Source organism: Somniosus microcephalus, unplaced genomic scaffold, assembly GCF_052327205.1.
Source record: "Somniosus microcephalus isolate GS21.2 unplaced genomic scaffold, FLI_Smic_1.0 unresolved_chr2, whole genome shotgun sequence".
NCBI lineage: Eukaryota > Metazoa > Chordata > Chondrichthyes > Squaliformes > Somniosidae > Somniosus > Somniosus microcephalus.
In genome coordinates, this window is record NW_028225180.1 from 32,517,282 (window position 1) to 32,540,838 (window position 23,557).

The window sequence follows — 23,557 nt, forward strand, 5'->3', positions numbered from 1 at the left end:
TTACCATCGCCAAGTCCCCCACATCATCCAATAATTGTACTGTATCAGCTACATAGAAATCATATCTACTGGAGCAGGTCAGAGGCTGGGTATTCTGTGCCAAGTGGCTCACCTCTTCATCTCAAATTCTTTCCCCCACCTACTAGGCATGTAAGGTAGTGACGGAACATTCTCCATTTGTCTGGATGAGTGCAATGGCATCAACCCTCATGAACCTCGACACAATTCAGCGCAAAGCATTCTGCTGGATCAGCACCTCATCCATTGGGTTAAATATTCACACCCTCCAACAATGGCGTACCGTGGCTACAGTGTGCTGTCTAGAGGATGCACTCAACTAACTCGCCAAGCCATCATTTGACAGCACCACCCATACCCACAACATTTATCACTAGAAGGACCAGGCAAGCAGGTGCAAGGGAACACCATCACCACCAAGTTCCCCTTAAAATGACACAACATTTTAACTTGGACAGTGGACATCACTGCTCCTTCAGTGTCACTGGATTTGAAACTTGGAACTCCGTACCTAAAAGCTTGAAGGAGCACCTTCACCATGTGGACTGCAGCGATTCAAGAAAGTAGCCTACCTCCAAGTGCAACCAGGAATGGGCAATAAATGCTGACCTTGCCAGTGACACTCGCAACTTAAAAATATTTTTAAAAAATGCATTTCTAGTTGTGTTATTGGTTTTTACCGGAAGTATTTTCTGCTCTCCTTGCCTTTCCAGAAAATGTCACACCCGTTCTAACATTTTATTGGAGCTGGCACCAGAAGCTGTCTATTCCCCAAACTGTCGAATCAGACACTTTTATCGTTCTCCTATTCCTTTGGGTAAACTGCTCTCAACCTCCTGCCCCCAAAAACTCGAGGTGGCTCCCTGGTGTCACACTGATGCTTCGGCAGACCATCCTCTGAGTCACAGGCTCTATCCACCTTATAGTCCCCAACAGTGGGCATCTATTGGACAGTTCCAGTATTCAGGGATCACTCCACCTGTGACTGCAGTGCCCCTCTAGATTGGCACTCACTTCCCGCTTTGTACTCAGTCCCTGCACAATTCCATGAGGTGATTTGTTTGGAACATAAAGTTCCTAAGGGGCTTGAAAGGGTAGCTACTGCGAGGATGTTTCCACTGCCTGGCGAGTCTAGTACTAGGGGTCAGAGTCTCAGGCTAAATGCGTCAGACATTTAGGACTAAAGCGAGGAGAAATATCTTCACTCAAATATTTGTGAATCTTCGGAATTCTCTACCACAGAGGCTGCTAATGTTCAGTCGCTGATTATATTCAAGACAAAGTTCGATAGATTATTGGGGACGAATTACATAGCAGGCTCGAAGGGTCGAATGGCGTACTCCTATTTCTTATAATAAATGTCCTCTTCCTGTGTGAGCTGTAGGTTCTTGCATGAGATCTGGACCATTTGTCAGGATGGAAATTATATTTAAAGAATATTGTGAACCCACCTGTGTCCATTCTCATTCTTGTTGAAGATGGATTTTCTCTCCTGTTTGGACCATCAGCCATGGTGGTGACAGGCGTTCCCAGAGTCTCATGCTCTGTAATAAATATAATATTAATAGGAGGGTTAGACAGAAATATTAAAATGAGAAGGAGAACGTTGCTTGGTTAAACATGATATAAGGTCCCTCCTCCCCCATCAGTACAACAGCTGTCAGCTCTGGGATCGAACATTTCCCGAGTGTTACGATCAACTCTCCACATCAGGTGTGACACAGACAGCTGCCCAGTGAAATCCTGTGAGTCCCGCTGATCTCCAGAACCGCATTCCAGACGGGATACCGTCAGCCGAGTCTCCGCACTGGGAACGCCCATTGGTGAGATTTACTCACACAGAGCAGGACAAAACCAGCCTTATTCCTGAGGTAGAGAATATTCTGCATGGAAATAATGAGTGGGGGGATCGTTGATGGATTAAATGATCACTCATTCGGTTTTATACAGTGTGGCGCTGTTGTATTATTTTTATTCACAGATTGCTTTTTAATATTATTGTTTTGTCGAGGTTTGATATTAAATTCTGGTATTTTATGAATGTAATATCTATCCATACAGAATATGTAGCTGGTGCGATCCCTCTGGTCTCCATGGACAGTGACATTGTCCGTATGTTTATGGAGATGTGTCCTGGTTAGTGCTTCTATATGAATATATTGACCATATCTTTCATGGTGTCCGCACCTGCTAATGAGCCCATGCTACGTAGAGTCATAGAAAGATAGAATCATCGAATGTTTACAGCACATAATGAGGCCATTCGGCCCGCACAGCCCATCCGACACGCTAATACGAGCACTTCAGCTAGTCTCACACCCCACCCTTTTCCCGTAGCACTGCATCTTTTTCCATCGGGTATTTATCCAATTCCCTTTTGAGAATAACGAATGAATCAGCCTCCACCACACTTTCAGCCAGTGCATTCCAGATCCTAACCACTCGCTCCGTCAAAAAGTTTCTCCTCATGTGCCTTTGAATCTTCTGCTAATCATCGTGAATCTCTGTCCTCTGGTTCTCGACCCTTCCACCAATGGGAGCAGTTTCTCATTATCTACGCTGTCGAGAACCCTCACGAATTTGAACACTTCAGTCAAATGTCCTCTCAAACTTCTCTGCTCTAAGACGAACAACACCTGCTTCTCCAGTCTATCCATGTAACTGAAGTCCCTCATCCCTGGAACCATTCTCATGAATCTTCTCTGCACCTACTCAAAGGCCTTCATGCCCTACCTAAAGTGTGGTGCCCAGTAATCGACTCAATAGTCCAGTTGAGGCCGAACCAGTTTTGTAATCATAACTTCTTTTCTTTTGAACTCTTCACCTCTATTTATGAAGCCTGGGATCCGGAAGTCACTTTTAACCGCTTTCTCAGCATGCCCTTCCACATTCATCGACTTGTTCACGTATACCCCAGATCGCTCTGTTCATGCACAACCTTTAGAATTCTACCTTTTAGTTTATATTAACTCTCCTCGCCCTTCCAATCAAAATATATCATCTCGCACTTTTCTGCAATAAATGTCATTTGCCACGTGGCCAATCATTCCCTCAGCCTGTCTATGTCCTCTTGAAATCTATCAATCTCCTCCTCACTGTTCACTGTAATTACACGTTTTGTGTTACCTGCAAATTTTGAAACTGTGCCCTGTACACCTAAGCCTAAGTCATTAATATATATATCAAGATAAGCAGTGCTCCTATTATCAACCCCTGGGGAACACCACTGTGTACCTTCCTCAATTCCGAAAATCAACCGTTCACCACTATTCCCTGTGTCCTGTCACTTAGCCCATTTCGTATTCATGCTGCCACTGTCCCTTTCATTCCAGGGGCTTAAACTTTGCTGCCAAGCCTATTATGTGATACATTATCAAACGCCTTTTGGGAGTCCATGTACACCACATCAAACGCATTGCCCTCAACATCCCTCTCTGTTATCTCATCAAAAAACTCAATCAAGTTATTAAACACGATTTGCCTTTAACAAATTCGTGCTTGCTTTCCTTAATTAACCCTTACTTGTCCAAGTGACTGTTAATTTTGTCCCGGATTATCTTTTCTAAAAGGTTCCCCACCACCGAGTTTAAACTGACTGGCGTGACGGTGCTGGGTTTATCCTTACACACTTTTTAGAACAAAGGTGTAATATTTGTAATTCTCCAGTCCTCTGACACCAGCCCCGCATCCAAGGAGGATTGGAAGATATGGAAGATTATGTACATCCGCAAATTCCACCCTTGCCTCCCACAGCATCCGAATATGCATCCCAACCAGTCCTGCTGAATTATCTACTTTAAGTACAGCCAACCTTTCTAGTACCTTCCCTTATTTCATGTTATCCCATCCAGTATCTCAACGGCCTACTCTTTCACTATGACTTTGGCAGCATCTTCTTCCTTGGTAAAGACAAATGCAAAGTATTGATTTAGTACCTCAGCCATTCCCTCTGCCTCCATCCAGAATTCTAATCAGCACCAACGCTCCTCTTACTACCCATTTATTATTTATACGTCTATAGAAGACTTTTGGATTTCCTTTTATGTTACATGCCAGTCTATTTTCAGACTTTCTCTTTGCCCCTCTTATTTTCTTTTTCGCTTCCCCTCTGATCTTTTTATATTTAGCCTGGTAAAACCTGACATCCTTTTTCTGCTTCATCTTACTCTCTCTCTTTCGGCATCCAGAGAGCTCTGATTTTGGTTGCCCTACCTTTCCCCCTCGTGGGAATTTACCTCTACTGTACCCGAACCATCTCCTCTTTAAAAGATGCCCATTGTTCGATTACAATTTTGCCTGCCAATATTTGATACCAATTTAGCCGGGCCAGTTCCAATGTTTACTCTAGACTGTTGCCTGTCTTTTTTCCCTAGCTAATCTAAAACTTATGATACTGTGATCACTGATCGCTAAATGTTACGCGACTGACACTTGACCCACCTCATTCCCCAAAACCAGATCCAGCAATTCCTCGTTGGGCTGGAAATGTACTAATCAAGAATGTTCTCCTGAACACACTTCGGACATTCTTCCCCCTCTCTGCCCTTTTCAGTATTATTATCCCAGTCTATATTAGTATAATTAAGTCCCCCATTATCACTACTATATGTGGTAGATTTGACTGCTGTTTTACAGTGAATATTCTCCACTTCCCCACGTGTCTCGCTGTGAGTGTGTCCAGTCAATCTATCAGTCAGCGTCCTTTCCTTTCCCCACTGTGGAAATGTAAAAGTGATTCAGTCTAGGATCAGTAAATTATCCAAAATATAGTTGAAGTTATTCTCCAGAATTAAGTTGAACCCAAGTTTGAAACCTATTAAGATTCATTTATCTGCTGTATCACGCACGCTGACACGAGTAAAATAAACACACAACAACATCTGACATTTCTACAGCGCTTTTAACATCTAAAAACATCGCAAGGCGCGTCACAGGAGCCGAATCAGACAAAAGGTGGACGCTGAATAAAGTGGGTAGAAGGAAGGCTAGTCAAAGATTAGTCAAATAACTGTGTTTTAGGAGTGTCTTAAAGGAGGAGGGAGGAGGATATGCTTAGGTGGGGAATTTCAGCGCAGAGAACCGGGACAGTCGAAGGCCTCGACCTCATAGATCAGGGGAGGAGAGGACGAAAATGCACAAGAGGCCAGAGTCGGAGGAGCAGAGAGGTTGGGGATTGTAAGTCTGGAGGCAGTTACAGAGCGAGTGAGCGATGAGCCCATTGAGGGAGTTAAACTCGATGATGGGAGTTTTCATTTGGATGTGTCGAGGGACCGGGAGCCAATGTAGGTTCACAAGGACGGGGTGGTCAGTGAGCAGGGATTTTCATGCGTTTAAATTTACGAAGAGTGAAAGGGGCAAAGTGACTGGGAGTATTGGAAAAATCGAGTCACTGGGTGAGAAAAGCATGGATGAGGATTTCAGCAGCAGGTGGGCTGATGCAGGTGCGAAGCTGCATAATAGTAAAGAGTTGGATGTAGGCGGTCTTTGAGATGGAGAGAATATCGGGTCGGAAGCTCAGCTTGAGGTTACATCAAATGCTGAGGTTGTAAACAGTCCGGTTCAATCCGAGACACTGTCTGGAACGGGGATGGAATCATTCGCAAGGGAGCAGAATTCGTGGCGAGGGCTGAAGATCATGTCTTCGATCTTCCAACTGTTTAATTTGAGAAATATGTAGCTCATCTCAGACAAACAGCATGACAAGAAGATACAGTGGGTGGGTGGAGAGAGGTTGTGGAGATGTGGAGCAAAGTGTTACGTGCTTGCACATGATAGCTGATCTCTGGTCTTTGGATAACGTCTTCATGTAGAACAGTAGGAGGAGGCAAGGGGCGAGCAATGGGGGAATCCAATGTTAATAGTCCGGGAGCAGGATGAGAAGCCGATGATGAAGATTCTCTGGATAGGACTGGATGGGTAAAAGTAGAAATAAGCAAGGGCAGCCCCACTGAGCTGGGCAATGGAGGAGAGGTGTTGGATGATGTTGTGCTCGACTGTGTCAAAGACTGCAGAAGTCGAGAAGAAATGGTTTACTACGTTCAGTCATAGAAGGTTTCATTTGTGACTTTGTATATTGCCAATTCAGTGTTGTGGCAGGAGCTGAAACACGATTGGAGAGATTCAAACCTGTAGTTATGAGAAAGATCGGCAGAAATTTGGGACACCGAGCGAAGACGGGGAGATGGATATAAACATGTCTAACTCTTCACCAACGTGTCAAACTGGGCGAGTCTCTTTGATCAAACTCTCTCCTCTGAAATACATAATTCCCATTTGCAGATAAATATTTTAGAAATGGTTATACTCATTTCTAGTTAACATAACTTTCCACATCCTCTAGCTGGTGACTGGAATCTCCCAGTTCCACTGGAGGAGTGTGCGTGTTGCAGGCTTCAAAATAAGAACAAAGCTTCCAATAGTTCCGTTTTAGATAACTGCTTCAGAAAATGTGATATTGTCGCTTCCCACTTTACATAGAATTACATAGAATGTACAGCACACAATTTGGCCAATTGACTCAACTTGTGCAAGTCTCCTCCCACTCCAGCCCTGCAACAACACACTACGGACCCAGTCCCACACCGAAACCCCACTGACCCAGCCCTACACCGACAGCCAACTGACCCAGCCCTACACGAACACCACACAGACCCAGCCCTACTTCAAAACCACAGGGACCGAGCCCTACACCAACTCCCCACTGATCCAGTTCTACACTGAAACCCTACTGACACAGCCCTACACCAACACCACACAGACCCAGCCCTACATCAACAACCCACTGATACAGCGCTACACTGACACTCTACTGACCCAGCCCTATAGCAACACCGTACTTACTCAGGTCTACATGGATACGCCACTGATCCAGTCCTACACAGACACAATACTGACCCAGCCCTACAGTGACACACTACTGACCCAGCCCTATACCGACACACTAGTGACCCAGCCCTACATCGACACCCCGCTGCTCCAGCCCTACACCAAAACCCCACTGATACAGCCCTACACTGACACCCTACTGACACAGCCCCACTTCAAAACCCTACTGACCCAGCCCTACACCGAAGCCACATTGACCCAGCTCTACATCGACACCCCACTGATTCAGCCCTACATCGACACCCCATTGATCCAGCCATATACCGATCACTACTGACCAAGCCCTGCACCGACACACTACTGACCCAGCCCTACAACGACAGCCCACTGTCGGAGCCCTACACCGACACCCCACTGATACAGCCCTACACTGACACCCTACTGACCCACCCTAAACTGACACCCTACTGGCCCAGCCCCACACCGACAACACAGTGATCCAGCGCTAAACCGACACCATACTGACCCAGCCTACACTGACAGCCTACTGACCCACCCTAAACCGACACCCTACTGACCCAGCCCTACACAGACACCCCACTGATCCAGCCCCACACAGACACCCCACTGATCCAGCGCTACACCGACACGCAACTGACTCAGCTCCACACCAACACCCTACTGACACAGTGCTAAACTACCACCCTACTGACACAGCCCCGCACAGACACCCCACTGATCCAGCCGCACACCGACACCCCACTGACACAGCCCCACATCAACAGCCCACTGACCCACCCCTACACCTACACCCCACTGATCCTGCCCTACACCGACACGCTACTGACTCAGCCCCTCACCGACACCATACTGACCCAGCCCTACACCGAGAGGCCACTAAGTCAGCCCATTACCGACAACATACTGAATCAGCCCTACACTGCCACCCTACTGACCCAGTCCCACACCGACACCCCACTGACACAGCCCTACACCGACACCCCACTGACCCAGCCCTTGACCGAGACACCACTGACTCGGCCTTACACCATCACCCCACTGACCCAGCCTCACACCGACACCCCACTGAAAGTAGGAAGTGAATGTGACAAGGGACGAGGGCAGCAATAATTGTGACGCTTACAGAAAGTGCGCATTATAAATAAGAACTATAATTCGTTACTGGCGAATCTCCATGGTTTTGCTAATGATTTGGCAGATGAATTGGAATGTGTTCTCACTGTGTTTGTTGAAACTGGCGAGAATGGCAGGCGGACATGAGTGAATGGTTACTTTACGCCCCCCCCCCAGTGCTGGGAGGACTGAACAAATGAACAATATTCTATATTATAAAAGGAAGTGAAACAGGCATTGTCAATATTAAAATCATTTATTAAGCCATGGCAACGGGAAACCTTTTGAGTTATATGTTTCTATTCAACCTGTTGTGTCATTATGTCATTTAGCAGAAACTATTAAAATGTATTCCCCATATCCAGAAGATATTGCTGCTGCGACTGGGCTGCCGAATACACAGATAGGAATTTGCAGTGAATCGAGGAGAGTTCTGGTAATTGGAGAGGGAAGAGTTGATAGTGCCGGGGCAACAGGTATTGCAAGGCTAACGTGAGAGTAATGATATAACTTAGTTAGTAGTCTTACCTTGGGTTTCCATGTGAGGTGGTAGTACTTCTTCCCGCAATGCATCTGTTCTAGGGCTATATTTCTGCTAACTCTCCTAAATCACAGCTTGCCTGGATATCTTCCTGGCGCCGGGTGGATAGAAGAAGTCCCTATTCCTGGAACCCACCTGCAAACCCTCAAATTCAGTGTCTGAAAATTGGGCGGCCCTTGCTGCGTCTGCTGTGCCGTCCATTGTTCACAATCTTCACTTTCAGTTGCGTACAGACAGAGAGCTCCCCCACTTTTAGAGGCGCAGTTTCTCTATATCTGGCTTCAGAAATGGTGAAGTTTATGACACTTAATCTGCGTGTGGCCAATCCACAGCACAAGTGGCGCTGACAACACACTTACTTTACTTAAACTCAAGGAACGGGCACATTTAAGGCCTTCTATGAGGCCGCATGATTCTGTGCGCATTAAAAGGGCGGTGACCATCCTGCGCACTAAAAGCAATTTCTAGCCCCTGGGCATTTTTGTCTAAAAAAATCCCCGAATCAATAAAGTATAGGGGCAGAGAACAGGAACCAGAATATGCCACAAATATAGCCGTTGACAAAAGTTTCATATTTGTAACTATATTATATATTTTTATCAGGTCAATAAATGAATGGATTGAGTTTAGTTGTAGTGGTTGAAATGATCAGAGATGTTTTATTTGAAGTGAGTTTCATTCTACTAACCTGTTTTTTGTTCAAATCTTGTAGCATTCGTACTTAATAAATCTCCGGGGGAATGAATATTTTCACTTGTACCAGTTCCTGTGGCCTGATCTCCTTCCCCACTAGCAGGGCATTGAATCTGACTCTGTTCACTTGTACTGGTTCCTGGGGCCTGATCACTTTCCCCAGGAGCAGGACATTTTTCCTGGCCCTGTTCACATGTAGCGGTTCCTGAGGCGTGATCACCTTCCCCAGGAGCAGGACCTTGAATCTGACTCTGTTCACTTGTACCGGTTCCTGCAGTCTGATCACCTTCCCCAGGAGAAGGGTATTGAATCTGACTCTGTTCACTTGTACCAGTTCTTGTGACCTGATCACCTTTCCCAGGAGCAGTGCCTTGAACCTGACTTTGTTCACTTGTACCTATTCCTGCAGCCTGATCATCTTCCCCAGGAGCAGGGACTTGAATCTGACTCGGTTCACTTGCACCAGTTCCTGGGACCTGATCACCTTCCCCAAGAGGAGGGCCTTGAATCTGGGATTGTTTTCTAGCACTGCTTGGTTTACTTGATGAATGCCCCATCTCAGGCAACTTGTTACCTGTAAAAAAATTAATTTCAGGTTATAGCAGGGCATATTAGAATAGAACAGACATATGTTTATTCAAAATATATTCATTGCACCGCTGATACTAAATCGAGAGACAAGGCCATCGAATTTGTAAATTCTAAAGTCGTGAAAAATATTTCCGCTGTTTGTTTATCAGGTGGTGAGTGCAGGATGTGCGGGTGGACCAGGGAGGGTGCGGGTGGGTCAGGATGAGTGCGGAAGGGTCAGGGTGAGTGCGGGACGTGTGGGTGTGTCAGGGTGAGTGCAGAAAAAACAGTGGATCAGGGTTTGAGTGCTGAATGTGCACGTGGTTCAGCTGAGTGCGGGACGTGCGGCTAGACCAAGTTGAAACATAGAAGATAGGAGCAGGAGTGGGCCATTCGGCGCCTCGAGCCTGCTCCGCCTTTCAATGCGATCATGGCTGCTCATCCAAATGCAGTACCCTGTCCCTGCTTTCTCCCCATATCCCTTGATCCCTTTAGCGTTAAGAAATATATCCAACTCCTTCTTGAATATATTTAATGAATTGGCCTCTACTGCCTTCTGTGGTAGAGAATTTCAGAGTTTCACCACTCTCTGTGTGAAGAAGTTCCTCCACATCTCTGTCCTAAATGGCTTGCCCCTTATCCTTAGATGGTGACCCCTGGTTCTGGACTCCCCGACCATCGGGAACATCCTTCCTGCATCTAGTCTGTTTAGTCCTGTTAGAATTTTATAAGTATCAATGAGATACCCTCTCATTCTTCTAAACTCCAGCGAGTACAAGACAAATTGACCCAATCTCTCCTCATACGTCGTTCCTGCCCTCCCAGTTTTCAGCCTGGTGAATCATCGCTGAACTCCTTCCATGGCAAGAACATCCTTCCTCAGATAAGGCAAGCAAAACTGCACACAATACTCAAGATGTAGTCTCACCAAGGCCCTGTACAACTGCAGCAAGACATCCTTGTTCCTGTACTCAAACCCTCTCTCTACGAAGGCCAACATACCATTTGCCTTCTTACCCGCCTGCTGCACCTGCATGCTTACCTTCAGTGACTGGTGCACAAGGACACCCAGGTCTCGTTACACTTCCCCTTCTCCCAATCTATTGCCATTCACATAATAATCTGCCTTCTTGTTTTTGCCACCAAAGTGGATAACCTCGCATTTATCCACGTTATATTGCATCTGCCATGCTTCTGCCCAATTACCCAACCTGTCCAAATCATACTGGAGTTTGATTGCGGGAAGTGCGCATGGGTCAGGTGAGTGCGCGACGTGCGGGAGTGTCAGGGCGAGTGCGGAATGTGCGGCCGGGTCAGGGTGAGTGCGGGCCCTGCAGGTGGGTCATGGTGACTGCGGGACATGCGGATGCGTCAGAGTGAGTGTGGGATGTGCAGATGGATCAGTGTGAGTGTGGGACGTGCGGTGCTTTCAGGTGAGTGCGGGACCTGCTTGTGGATCAGTGCCAAGATATTTCTTAACTTCAAATCGTACTTTATTCTAAAAATGATTAGCTACGCACGGTTATTATGGCAGTAAATCATTTGAAGTTAAAAACAGAGAGTGCTGTGCTAAAGCTAATCAGGTTTTATTTTTATCTCTGGGCGATAGTGTAATGTGAGCAATATCGAATTAGCCAATCATTTTACACAATGGACGATTTTCCTTCCCTTTAACGTCAACAGAGTGGGTATCAGGCGTGCTTTATACTGGGAGGCCAATTCCATATCACCAATATTAAACTACCGCCCTGTTTCTACTACTTTAAATTACTCCCAATGAATTACAATCTACAAAATTTCAAAACATAGTAATTCAATGAAGCATAGACTAGTATAAAAGCACAACACTGCGGGTGCTGGAAATGCTCAGCAGGTCAGGCAGTATCTGTGAAGAGAGAAACAGTGTAACGTTTCAAATCGATGACCTTTTGTCAGAACTGGCAAAAGTTGTACAGGTAACCAATTTTAAGTAAGTTCGGGGCAGGCAAACGGGGAGGGGGGAAAGAACGAAACAGAAAGTCTGTGATCGGGTGGAAAGCTGGAGTGATAAAATGACAATAGGGATGATTGTGCAAAGGAAAAGGAGATGTTAATGGGACAAGTGAAGAAACAAAATATATGTCTAGAAGAAATGCAAATGGGAATGCCAGAATTGTCAACATCTGCCATCTGAAAAAATAGGTGCAGAGGTTATGGCCTGAAATTGTTGAACTCGATATTGAGTCTGGAAGCCTGTAAAGTGCAGAATCGAAGGATGATGTGCTGTTCCTCGAGCTTACATTGAGCTAAATTGGAAGAGTGTAAGAGGCCCAGGACAGGGAGGTTAGATTGGGAGTGGAGCGGAGAATTAAAGTGACAGGCGACCGGAAGATTGGGGTCGTGCTTGCAGAATGAGCAGTGGTGTTCCGCAAAACAATCAGACAATCTGAGTTTGATGGCCCCAATATAGTGGAGACCGCATCGTCAGCAGCGAATACAGTGCACTAAATTGCAACTACAACAAGTAAATCGCTGTTTCACCTGGAAGGAATGTTTGGGTCCCTGTACAGTGGAAGGGAGGAGTTAAAAGGGCAGGTGTTGCACCTCCTGCCTTTGCACCATAAGGTGTCGTGGCAAGTGGAGCAGAGATTGGGGGTGATTGAGAGGTGGACCAGGCTGTCGCGCAGGGAGTGATACCTTCAGAAGGCTGAAAGAGGAGGGGAAAATATGTTTAGTTGTGTTATTACACCAGAGGTGGCGGAAATGGCGGAGGATGATGCGTTTAATGTGGAGGCTGGTGGGGTGATAAGGGCAACCCTTTTGTGATTCTATGAGGGAGGGGTAGGGTTAAGAGCAGAATTTTGGGAAATGGAATGGTGGAGGGCCATGTCAACCTCACTGGAGAGGAATCCTTGGTTTCGGAAAAAGGAAGGCATATAGAAAGCATTAGTTTGGAAGGAGGCATGATCAGAACAAATGTCACAGAGATGAAGAAACTAGGAGAATTGAATAGAGTCTTTACAGGAAGTGGGGTGAGAGGAAGTGTAATCCAACTAGCTGTGGGAGTCAGGGGAATTTTATGAATGTTTCTCGAAAGCCTATCCCCAGAAATGGATGCAGAGAAGTCGAGGAACGGAAGGAAGGAGTCGGAGATAGATAACGTGATGATGAGGGAATGATGGAAATTGGAAGCAAAGTGAATGTAATTTTCCAGTCTAGGGTAACAGCAGGAAACGGCTTCGATACAATCATCATTGTACTGGACAAATGTCAGGGAGGGGACACGAGTAGAACTGGAAGAAAGAATGTTCCACCTATCTGACGAAAATGCATAGCAACACCTTTAATTTGGAGGGAGTGAGTGATGTCAAAGAAGAGCTAATTTATTATAGCGATCTAAGGGTGTCGGTGTGAGTTCAGCCCCACCTAATAAACAGGCACATGTCCATCTGCTGGGCTCTACCTCAGACCGGAGTCACTAATTAGATCAAATCCCTTTACTAGAAACCACACACAAGATTCACCTGTAACTTTGTGTTTAGAGACAGAAATTGATCACTCTTCATATCCCATTGCACAGCCTCATGCTGGATAATTGTGCTCAGTTGTTAGACTTTCCCAGTCTCATTATCACCATTTAATGCCTCACTTTGCAACCGTTGTGTAGCATTTAAAGTAATAGGGTATATCTGAGATAATTAGATTCTCTCTGACCTTTCTCCCCAATCCATCTCCAGGACCAGTGTGTATCTGAGTCAATGGGACTCTCTCTGACCTTTCTCCCCAATCCATCTCCAGGACCAGTGTGTATCTGAGTCAATGGGACTCTCTCTGACCTTTCTCCCCAGTCCATCTCCAGGACCAGTATGTATCTATGTCAATGGGACTCTCTCTGACCATTCTCCACAGTCCATCTCCAGTACCACTGTTTATCTGAGTCAATGGGACTCTCTCTGACCATTCTCCAAAGTCCATCTCCAGGACCAGTGTGTATCTGAGTCAATGGGACTCTCTCTGACCATTCTCCAAAGTCCATCTCCAGGACCAGTGTGTATCTGAGTCAAATGGACTCTCTCTGACAATTCTCCCCAGTCCATCTCCAGGACCAGTGTGTATCTGAGTCAATGGGACTCTCTCTGACCATTCTCCAAAGTCCATCTCCAGGACCAGTGTGTATCTGAGTCAAATGGACTCTCTCTGACAATTCTCCCCAGTCCATCTCCAGGACCAGTGTTTATCTGAGTCAATGGGACTCTCTCTGACTATTCTCCAAAGTCCATCTCCAGGACCAGTGTGTACCTGAGTCAACAGGATTCTCCCTCTGAACATTCTCCCCGATCAATCTCCAGGACCAGTGTCTACCTGAGTCACTGGGAATCTCTCTGACCATTCTTCCCGGTCCATCTCAGGGGCCAGTGTATATCTAAGTCAACAGGACTGTCTGTTCCCTTTCTCTCCAGTCGATCTATGGATGCTCTTTGAATCGGAAGTTTTCTCTCTGAATTGTGCTCTCACAATCATGTGCTGGTTCACGTGCTGTCATTCCTCCATCTACAATCCCTGTTTACTTCCAGCTGTGCAGCTTCCTCAACCACTCCATCATTTACCAGGAGATCTAATTATGGCAGGACAGAAAACGAGAACAAGATTGACCGTGTGAACTAGAACATAATGTGCACGTTTCCTGTAATTATCTAATTGTGGCAGGCCTGAAAACAATGTAATATTGACCGTGAAGTAAACCATAGCTCTGGCATTAATTTGCTCGCTGCCGTTTCCATCATTCACCGGAGTGAAAGATCTGTGCTTTGCTCGTTCTCCTCCACAGCAGCGTCGCCAATTCCAAAAACCGAAATCATACTGCTTGAACTTTCGACTCAGATATCCTCAGAGAATTCCTGTATAAACTGCCAGTTATTCCCTGCCCCAGCCACGCTGAAATACAATTCCAGTTTATTTTAAACAACGCCCAGTTTCTGCCCTGTTGAATACAGCGGTTTATGAGACTCTGCGTTTCTCTGCAGTTTGCAACAGGAGATCCAGGGCGGTATCTGAAACTATCTCCCTCGTTGCAGAGAAAACAGTGGGACCAATCACTGCCGGATCATCCACGTTAATGCTTCAGGGTCGAGTATTTCTGTTCGATTCTTCCTGTTTCTCAGGTACCCGGCAGGAACGTCCGGGCTGCCTCCAAATACCCAGAATTCGAGGCAGAAATGTAACAGTTTCTCTCTGTGCATTAGACAAAACGGCGCTGTTTGAATTCATTGGGCTCATCCTCACCGGGTTACAAACTTGCTGATCTCACTGGGCCCATCCTCCCTGGGTCACACGCTGTGTTATCTCACTGGGCCCAGTCTCCCCGGGTTACACACTATCTGATATCATTGGGCCCATTCTCCCGGATTACACACTGTCTGATCTCACTGGGCCCATCCTCCTTGGGTTACACACTGTCTGTTCTCACTGGTACCATCCTCCCCGGATTACACACTGTCTGATCTGACTGGGCCCATCCTCCCTGGGTTACACACTGTCTGATCTCACTGGGCCCATCCTCCCCGGCACAGCAACACAGTGGATGAATTAAATGCAGTAATAGAAGTAAATGGGTATGATGTAATTGCCATTACAGAGATATGGTTGCATGGTAACCAAATCCGGGAACTGACTGTTCCAGGGTACTCAACATGTAGGAAGGACAGACAAAAGAGAAAAGGACGTGGTGTAGCACTGTTAATAAGAGATGAGATTGTTACAACAGAGATAAAAGATCTTGGCTTGGCAGACCGTGATTTAGAACTGGAATCAGTTTGGGTGGAGCTAAGAAAGAGCAAAGGGTGGAAAGCATTGGTGGGAGTTGTGTATAGGCCACCAAACAGTAATGGTAATGAAGGACAGAGTATCAATCAATAGATTAGAAGTGCATGCAACAAGGGTAATACGGTAATCATGGGGGACTTTGATCTACATATTGACTGGGCAAATCAAATTTCCACTAATCATGTGGAGGACGAATTCTTGGAATGCATGTGAGGTGGTTTCCTGGATCAGTACGTGGAGGAACCAACCAGGGAACAGGCTATTCTGGATCTGGTACTGTGTACTGAAAAAGTGCTAATCAATAATCTTGTGGTAAAGGGGCATTTAGGGATATGTGACCATAATATGATTGAAATTTACATTACGCTGGAGAGTGATATATACCAATTTGAAACTAAGGTCTTCAATCAAAACAGAGGAAACTACAAGTGTATGAGTGACAAGTTGGCCATGGTAGATTGGGACACTACACTAAAATGTAGGAAGGTGGACACACAATGGCTAACAGTCGAGGAAATAATGTATAATTTGCCACAAATATATATTCCTCTAGGGCATAAAAACCCAAAAGGAAAAGTGATCCAACCATGGCTAACAAAAGAAATTATAGCTGGTATTAAGTCAAAAGGCGAAGCTTATAAAGTTGCCAGAAAAAGCGGTCAGCCTGAGGATTGGGGTATTTTTACAAATCAGCAAAGGGGGACAAAGAAATTGATAAAGAAAGGGAAAATGAAATATGAGCATAAACTAGCGAAAAATATAAAAACGGACTGTAAAAGCTTCTATAGGTATGTGAAAAGTAAAACACTAGCGACGGTAAATTTAGGTGCTTTACAGTCAGAGATCAGAGAATTTAAAATGGGAAATGAGGAAGTGGCTGAGAAATTAAATGCATACTTTGTTTCTGTCTTCATGGAGGAAGACATTAAATACCACCCAGAAATACGATAAAACCAAGGGTGTGACGAGAATGAGGAGCTTAAAGAAATTATTATAAGTAAAAAAACAGGTCTAGCAAAATTAATGGGACGAAAACTGGATAAATCCCAAGGACCTGATGACCTACATCCTAGGGTTTTGAAAGATGTAGCCATTGGAATAGTGGACGCATTGGTTGTCATCCTACAAAATTCTATAGATTCTGGAACGGTTCCTGCAGATTCCAGGATAGCAAATGTAAACCCTCTATTTAAGAAAGGAGGGAGCGAGAAAACGGGGAACTACAGATCTGTTAGCCTCACATCAGTAGTTCGGAAAATGCTGGAATCTATTATAAAGGATGCAATAATTGAGCCTTTAGAATAGTTAGTAAGATTGGGCAGAGTCAACATAGATTTATGAAAGGGAATTCCTGTTTGACAAACTTATTGGATTTCTTTGAGGATGTAACTACTGGAGTAGACAAAGGGGATCCAGCAGATGTGGTGTATCTGTATTTTCAGAAGTCCTTCGATAAGGTCCCACACAAGAGATGGTGAACAAAATTAGGGTACATGGAATTGATGGTAAAATACCAGCATGGATTGAGAATTAGTTAACAGACAGAAAACAAAGTGTAGGGATAAACGGGTTTCAGGATGGCAGGCTATGAATTATGGGGTACCGCAAGGATCGGATCTTGGGCACCTGCTAGTAACAATCCATCTCAATGATTTGGATGAGATGACTAAATGTAAAATTTCCAAATTTGCTGATGGTACAAAGCTAGGTGGCTAGTGTCAATTGCGAAGGGAATGTGAAGCGGTTTCAAGGTGATCTCGACAGGCTCAGTGAGTGGGCGAGACTATGGCAGATTCAATATAATGTGGATAAATGTGAAGTTATCCACTTTGGTTGGAAAAACAGAACGGCAGAGTATTACCTAAAGGCTGAAAGATTGGGGAATGCAGATGCTCAAAGGAGCTTGGGTGTCCTTGTACATTACTCACTGAAAGTGAATGTGCGGGTGCAGCAAGCCATTAGGAAGGCAAATGGTCTGCTGCCCTCCATTACCAGAGGATTTGAGTACAGGAGTAAAGAAGTCTTACTCCAAATATAGAGGGCCTCGGTGAGACCAAACCTGGAGTACTGTGTACAATTTTGGTTTCCTTTCCTATGGAAGGATATACTTGCCATAGAGAGAGTGCATCAGCGGTTCATGAGGTTGATTCCGGGAATGGCGGGATGCCGTATGCGAAGAGATTCAGTAAACTAGGACTGTATTCTATTGAATTCAGAAGAATGAGAGGGGATCTCATTGAAGCATACACCATTATTATAAGCCTTGATAGGGTGCATGCTGGAGAATGTTTCCCTTGGCTGTGGACTCTAGAACCAGGGGCCACAGTCGGAAGATAAATGGTAGGCCATTCAGGACTGAGATGAAAAGACATTTCTTCACACAGAGGGTGGTGAATCTTTGGAATTCTCTACCCGAGACGACTGTGGAGGCTTATTCATTGGGTATATTCCAAACAGAAGTCGATATATTTCAGACTAGTAAGCGCACCAAGAGATATAACAAAAGGGCCAGTGAATGGAAATGAGGCTGAAGGCCAGCCATGAGCTCATTTAATGGGTGAGCAGGCTCGAAGGGCCGAAATGTCTACTCCTGCTCCTATGTCTGATGTTCATATGTTTTTATGTTACACACGCTCTGATCTCACTGGGCCCATAATCACCGTGTTATACACTGTTTGATCTCGCTGGACACATCCTCCCCGGATTACACACTCTCTGATCTCACTGGGCACATTCTCCCGGGCTAAACACTGTCTGATGTCACTGGGCCCATCCTCCCTGTTTTACAGACCGATGATATCACTTGGACACTCCTCCCTGGGTTCCACACTGCCTGATTTCACAGGGCCCATCCTGCCCGGGTTACACATTTCCTGATTTCACTTGGCCCATGCTCCCCGGGATACACACTGCCTGATCTCACTGGGCCCATTCTTCCTGTGTTACACACTGTTTGAATCAACTGGGAACATTCTCCACGGGTTACACATAGTATGAACTCACTGGAACCATTCTCTCCAAGCTACACACTTTCTGATCTCACTGGGCCCACACTCCCAGGGTTACACACTGTCGGATCTCACTGGGACCATCCTCCAAGTGTTACACACTGTCTGATGTCACTGGACTCATTCTCCCCGAGTTACACACTGTCAGATCTCAATGAGCCCATCCTCCCTGGGTTACACACTGTCTGATCTCACTGGGCCCATCCACCACGGGTTACACAGTGTCTGATCTCACTGGGCCCATCCTCCCCGGGTTGCACTCTGTCTTTTTTCACTGGGCCCATCCTCCCTGGGTTAAACACTGTCTGATCTCACTGGGCCCATCCTCCCCGGGTTATACAGTGTTTGCTCTCAATGGGACCATCCTCCCCGGGTTACACCCTGTCTGATCGCACTGGGCCGTTCCTCCCTGGGTTACAAACTATCTGATCTCAAAGGAATCCTCCCTGGGTTACACACTTTCTGATCTCACTGGGCCCATCCTCACCAGGTTATACACTGTCTGATCTCACAGGGACATCTTTCCCGGGATACACACTATCTGATCTCACTGAGCCCAGGCTCCCCTGGTTAAAAACTGTCTCTGGTCGCTGGGCCTATCGTTCCTCGCTTACTGAATAATGATATCACTGGGCAAATCCTTCCCGGGGTGCACAATGTCTAATCACACTGGGACCATCCTCCTTGGGTTACACACTGCCTAAACTCACTGGGCCCATCCTCCCCGAGTTACACACTGTCTGATCTCACTGGGCCCATCCTCCCCGAGTTACACACTGTCTGATCTCACTGGGCCCATCCTCCCTGAGCTACACACTGTCTGATCTCACTGGGCCCATCCTCAACTGGTTACACACTCTCTGATATCACTGGGCCCATCCACCCCGGGTTACACACTGTCTGATCTCACTGGGCCCATCCTCCACAGGTTACACACTGTCTGATCTCACTTGTCCCATCCTCCCCGGGTTAAAAAATAGTCTGATCTCACTGGGCCCATCGTCCCCGGGTTACACACTGTCTGATCTCACTGGGCCCAACCTCCCCGGGTTACGCACTGTCTGATCTCACTTGGCCCATCCTCCCCGGGTACACACTGTCTGAGCACACATGGGCCCAACCAGCCCTGGTTACACACTGTCTGATCTCAGTGGGCCCATCCTCCCGGGTTACACACAGTCTGTTCTCACTGTGCCCATCATCCTGGGGTTACATTATCTGATTTCACTGTGGCATTCTCCCCGTGTTACACATTGTCTGATTTCACATGGGCCCATAATCCCCGAGCTACAAACTGTCTGATCTCACTGTGTACAAACCTCCCCGGATTACACTCTGTCTGAACTCACTGGGCCCATTCTTCTCCGGGTTATACACGTTCTGATCTCACATGGCCCATCCACCCTGGGTACATCCTGTCTGATGTCACTGGGCCCATTCTCCATTTGGTACACACTGTCTGATCTCATTGGGCCCATCCACACCGGGTAACACAGTGTCTGATCACACTGGGCCCATCCTCCCCGGGTTACATACTGTCTGATCTCACTGGGCCCATCCTCCCAGGTTTACACACTGTCTGATCTCACTGGTCCCATTCTCCCCGATTTGCACACTGTCTGATCTCACTGGGCACATCCTCACATTTTAACATCCTGTCTGATCTCACTGGGCCCATCCTACCCGAGTTAATAACTGTGTTATATCACTGGACCCATCGTCCTTCGGTTACAGAATGATGAAGTCACTGGGCACATCATTCCCAAGTTAAAAATTGTCTGATCTCACTGGGCCCATCCTCACCGTGATACACACTGCCTGATCTCACTGGACCCATCCTCCATGGGTTACACACCGTCTGATCTCACTGGCCCCATCGTCTCCGGGTTACAGATGTCTGGACTCGCTGGGCCCATCCTCCCCGGATTAAACACTGTCTGATCTCACTTTACACATTCCTAATCAGCTAAAACACTGTCTGTTCATATTGAGTCAATCTGCCACATTTACACACTGTCTCATCTCACTGGGCCCATCCTCCATGGGTTAGACACTGTCCTATCTCAGTGGGCACATCCTCCCGGAGTTACACACTGACTGATCTCACTGGGCCCATCATCCCCGGGTTACACACTATTTGATCTCACTGGGCCGATCCTCCCCGGGTTACACACTGTCTGATATCACTGGGCCCATCCTCCCCGGGCTACACACTGTCTGATCTCACTGGGCCCATTCTCCCCGGGTTACACATTGTCTGATCTCATTGTGAAAATCCTCCTCGGGTTTAACACTGTCTGACCTCACTTGGCCCATCCTGCCCAGATTATACACAGTCTGAACTCACTGGGCGCATCATTTCCGGGTTACAGACTGTCTGATCTCACTGGGCCCATCTTCCCCAAGTTAAACATAGCCTGATCTCACTGGACCCAACGCCCCAGGTTTGCAAAATGTCCGATCTCACTGGGCCCATCCTATCAATTGCATGCAGACTGATCTCACTGGCTCCATCCTCCACAGGTTACTCACTGACTGAGCGCACTGGACATGTTCCCCCTGGGTTACACCAAGCCTGATATCACTGGGCACATCCTCCCCAGATTGCTCTTTTTCTGATCTAACTGGGTTCATCCTCCCGGGTTATATTGTCTGATCACAATGGGTCCTTCCTCCCCGTGTTACTCATTGAGTGATCTCACATGGGCCTATCCTCCAGCTGCTACAAACTATCTGATCTCTCAGGGACAATCCTTCCCGCGATACATCCTGTCTGATCTTACTGGACCCATCCTACCCAAGATATACACACAGTCTGATCTCACTGGGCCCATCCTCCCCGGGTTCAAATCTGTCATATATCACTGGGCCCTCATCAACGAGTTACACACTGACATATCTCACTGGCCCGATTCAACCGGGTTATAAACTGTCTGATCCCACTGGGCCCATCCTCCGCTGGGATACACACTGTCTCATCTCGCTTGGTCCATCCTCCACGGCTTACACACTGTCTGATCTCACTGGGCCCATCATCCCCGGGTAACACAATGTCTTGTCTCAGTGGGCCCAACCTCCCCGGGGTGCACTTTGACTGATCTCACTGGGCCCTTTCACCACCTGTTATCTCTGTTTGATCTCACTGGGCCCATTCTCCCCGGGTTACAAATTGTCTGATCTCACAGGACCCAACCGCCCTGGGTTAGAATCTGTCTATCCCTCTGTCCCCATCCTCCCCAGTGTTACACACTGTTTGATCTCACTGGGCCCATTCTCCACCGGTTACACACGATCTGATTACACTGGGCCCACCTTAGCAGAGTTACACACTGTCTGATCTCACTGGACCCATCCTCCCCGGGTTACGCACTGTCTGAACTCACTAGGCCCATCCTCCACAGACTACCTTCAGACTGAGCTCACTGAGCACGTTCTCCCTCGGTTGCACCATGCCTGATATCACTGGCCCCATCCTCCCCAGGTTGATCATTTTTTGATCTCGCTGGAGCCATCCTCCCCGGTTTACACACTGTCTGATTTCACTGGGCTGATCCAACCCGGGTTTACACAATGTCTGTCCTCATTGGGTCCATCATCCCCGGTTTACAGTCTGCCTGATCATATTGTCAAAAATCACTAGACCCATTCTCCCCGGGCTACACACTGTCTCATCTCGCTTGGCCCATCCTCCCCGAGTTAAACACTGTCTGATCTCACTGGACCCATCCTCCCTGGTTTACACAGTGTTTGATGCCACTGGGCTGAACCTCCCTGGGTTACACTCTGTCTGATGTCACTGGGCCGATTCTCCCCGGGTTACATATTGTCTGATGTCACTGGACCCATCCAAATTTGATTACACAATGCCTGACATCACTGGGTCCATCCTCCCCGGGTTACACACTGTCTGATCTCACTGAGCCCATCCTTCTCGAGTTGCACACTGACAGATCTCACATGGCCCATCCTCCCCGGGTTACACACTGTCTGAACTCACTGGGCCCATCCTCCCCAGGTTACACATTGTCTGATCACACTGGGCCCATCCTCCCTGGGTTACACACTGTCTGAACTCACTGGGTTCATCCTCCCCAGGTTACACTCTGTTTGATCTCACTGGGCCCATCCTCCCCGGGTTACACACTGTCTGATCTCACTGGGCCCATCCTTTCCGGGTTACACTCTGTCTGGTGTCACTGGGCCCATCCTTCCTTGATCAGACCATGCGTGCTATCACTGGGCACATCCTCCCCGATTTTCAGATTGACTGATCTCTCTGAATCCATCCTCCCCGGGTTACACAGTGTCTGATCTCACTGGGTCCAGCCTCCCCATGTTACACGCTTTCTGATCTCAAGGGGCCCATCCTCCCCGGTTTCGAAATTGACTGATCTCACTGTGCGCATCCTCCACACGTTACTCACTGAATCATCTCACATGGGCCCATCCTAACCGGGATACACCCTGTCTAACCTCATTTGGCCCATCTCCCCGGGGTACACACTGTCTGATCTCACTTGGCCCATCCTCCCCGGGTTACACACTGTCTGATCTCATTTGGCCCTTCCTCCCCGGGATACACACAGTCTGATCTCACTTGGCCAATCGTTCCCGGGTTACACACTGTCTGAACCATCTGGACACATCCTCCCCGGGTTACACACTGTCTGATCTCACATGGGCCCATCCTCACCGGCTTTCACAGTGTCTGATGTCATTGGGCCCATGCTCCCTGAGTTACACCATGCCTGATATCACTGGGCCCATTGACCCCGACTTGCTCAATGTCTGACCACACTGGACCCATCCTCACCGTGTTACACACTGCATGAGCTTAATGGCCACACTCTACCCAGTTTTCACACTGTATGATCTCACGGAATGCTTCCTCCACCAGTTACTCACTGACTGATCTCAAATGGACCCATCCTCCCCGTGTTCCACACTGTCTGATCTCACTTGGCCC

General features: G+C 47.1%; 1 protein-coding gene across 1 annotated transcript in view; it reads right to left on the minus strand.

Moving 5' to 3' along the window:
* Positions 1–23,557, minus strand: part of LOC147092430 (NACHT, LRR and PYD domains-containing protein 3-like) — a 92,500-nt gene that overhangs the window by 34,939 nt on the left and 34,004 nt on the right. The window contains exons 2-3 of the mRNA XM_085975916.1: positions 9,207–9,785; positions 1,470–1,562 (exon numbers count right to left, since the gene is read on the minus strand). Of these exons, the coding sequence (XP_085832042.1) occupies positions 1,470–1,562; positions 9,207–9,768 (655 nt within the window). The 5' untranslated portion in view covers positions 9,769–9,785. The remainder of the gene's footprint in view (positions 1–1,469; positions 1,563–9,206; positions 9,786–23,557) is intronic.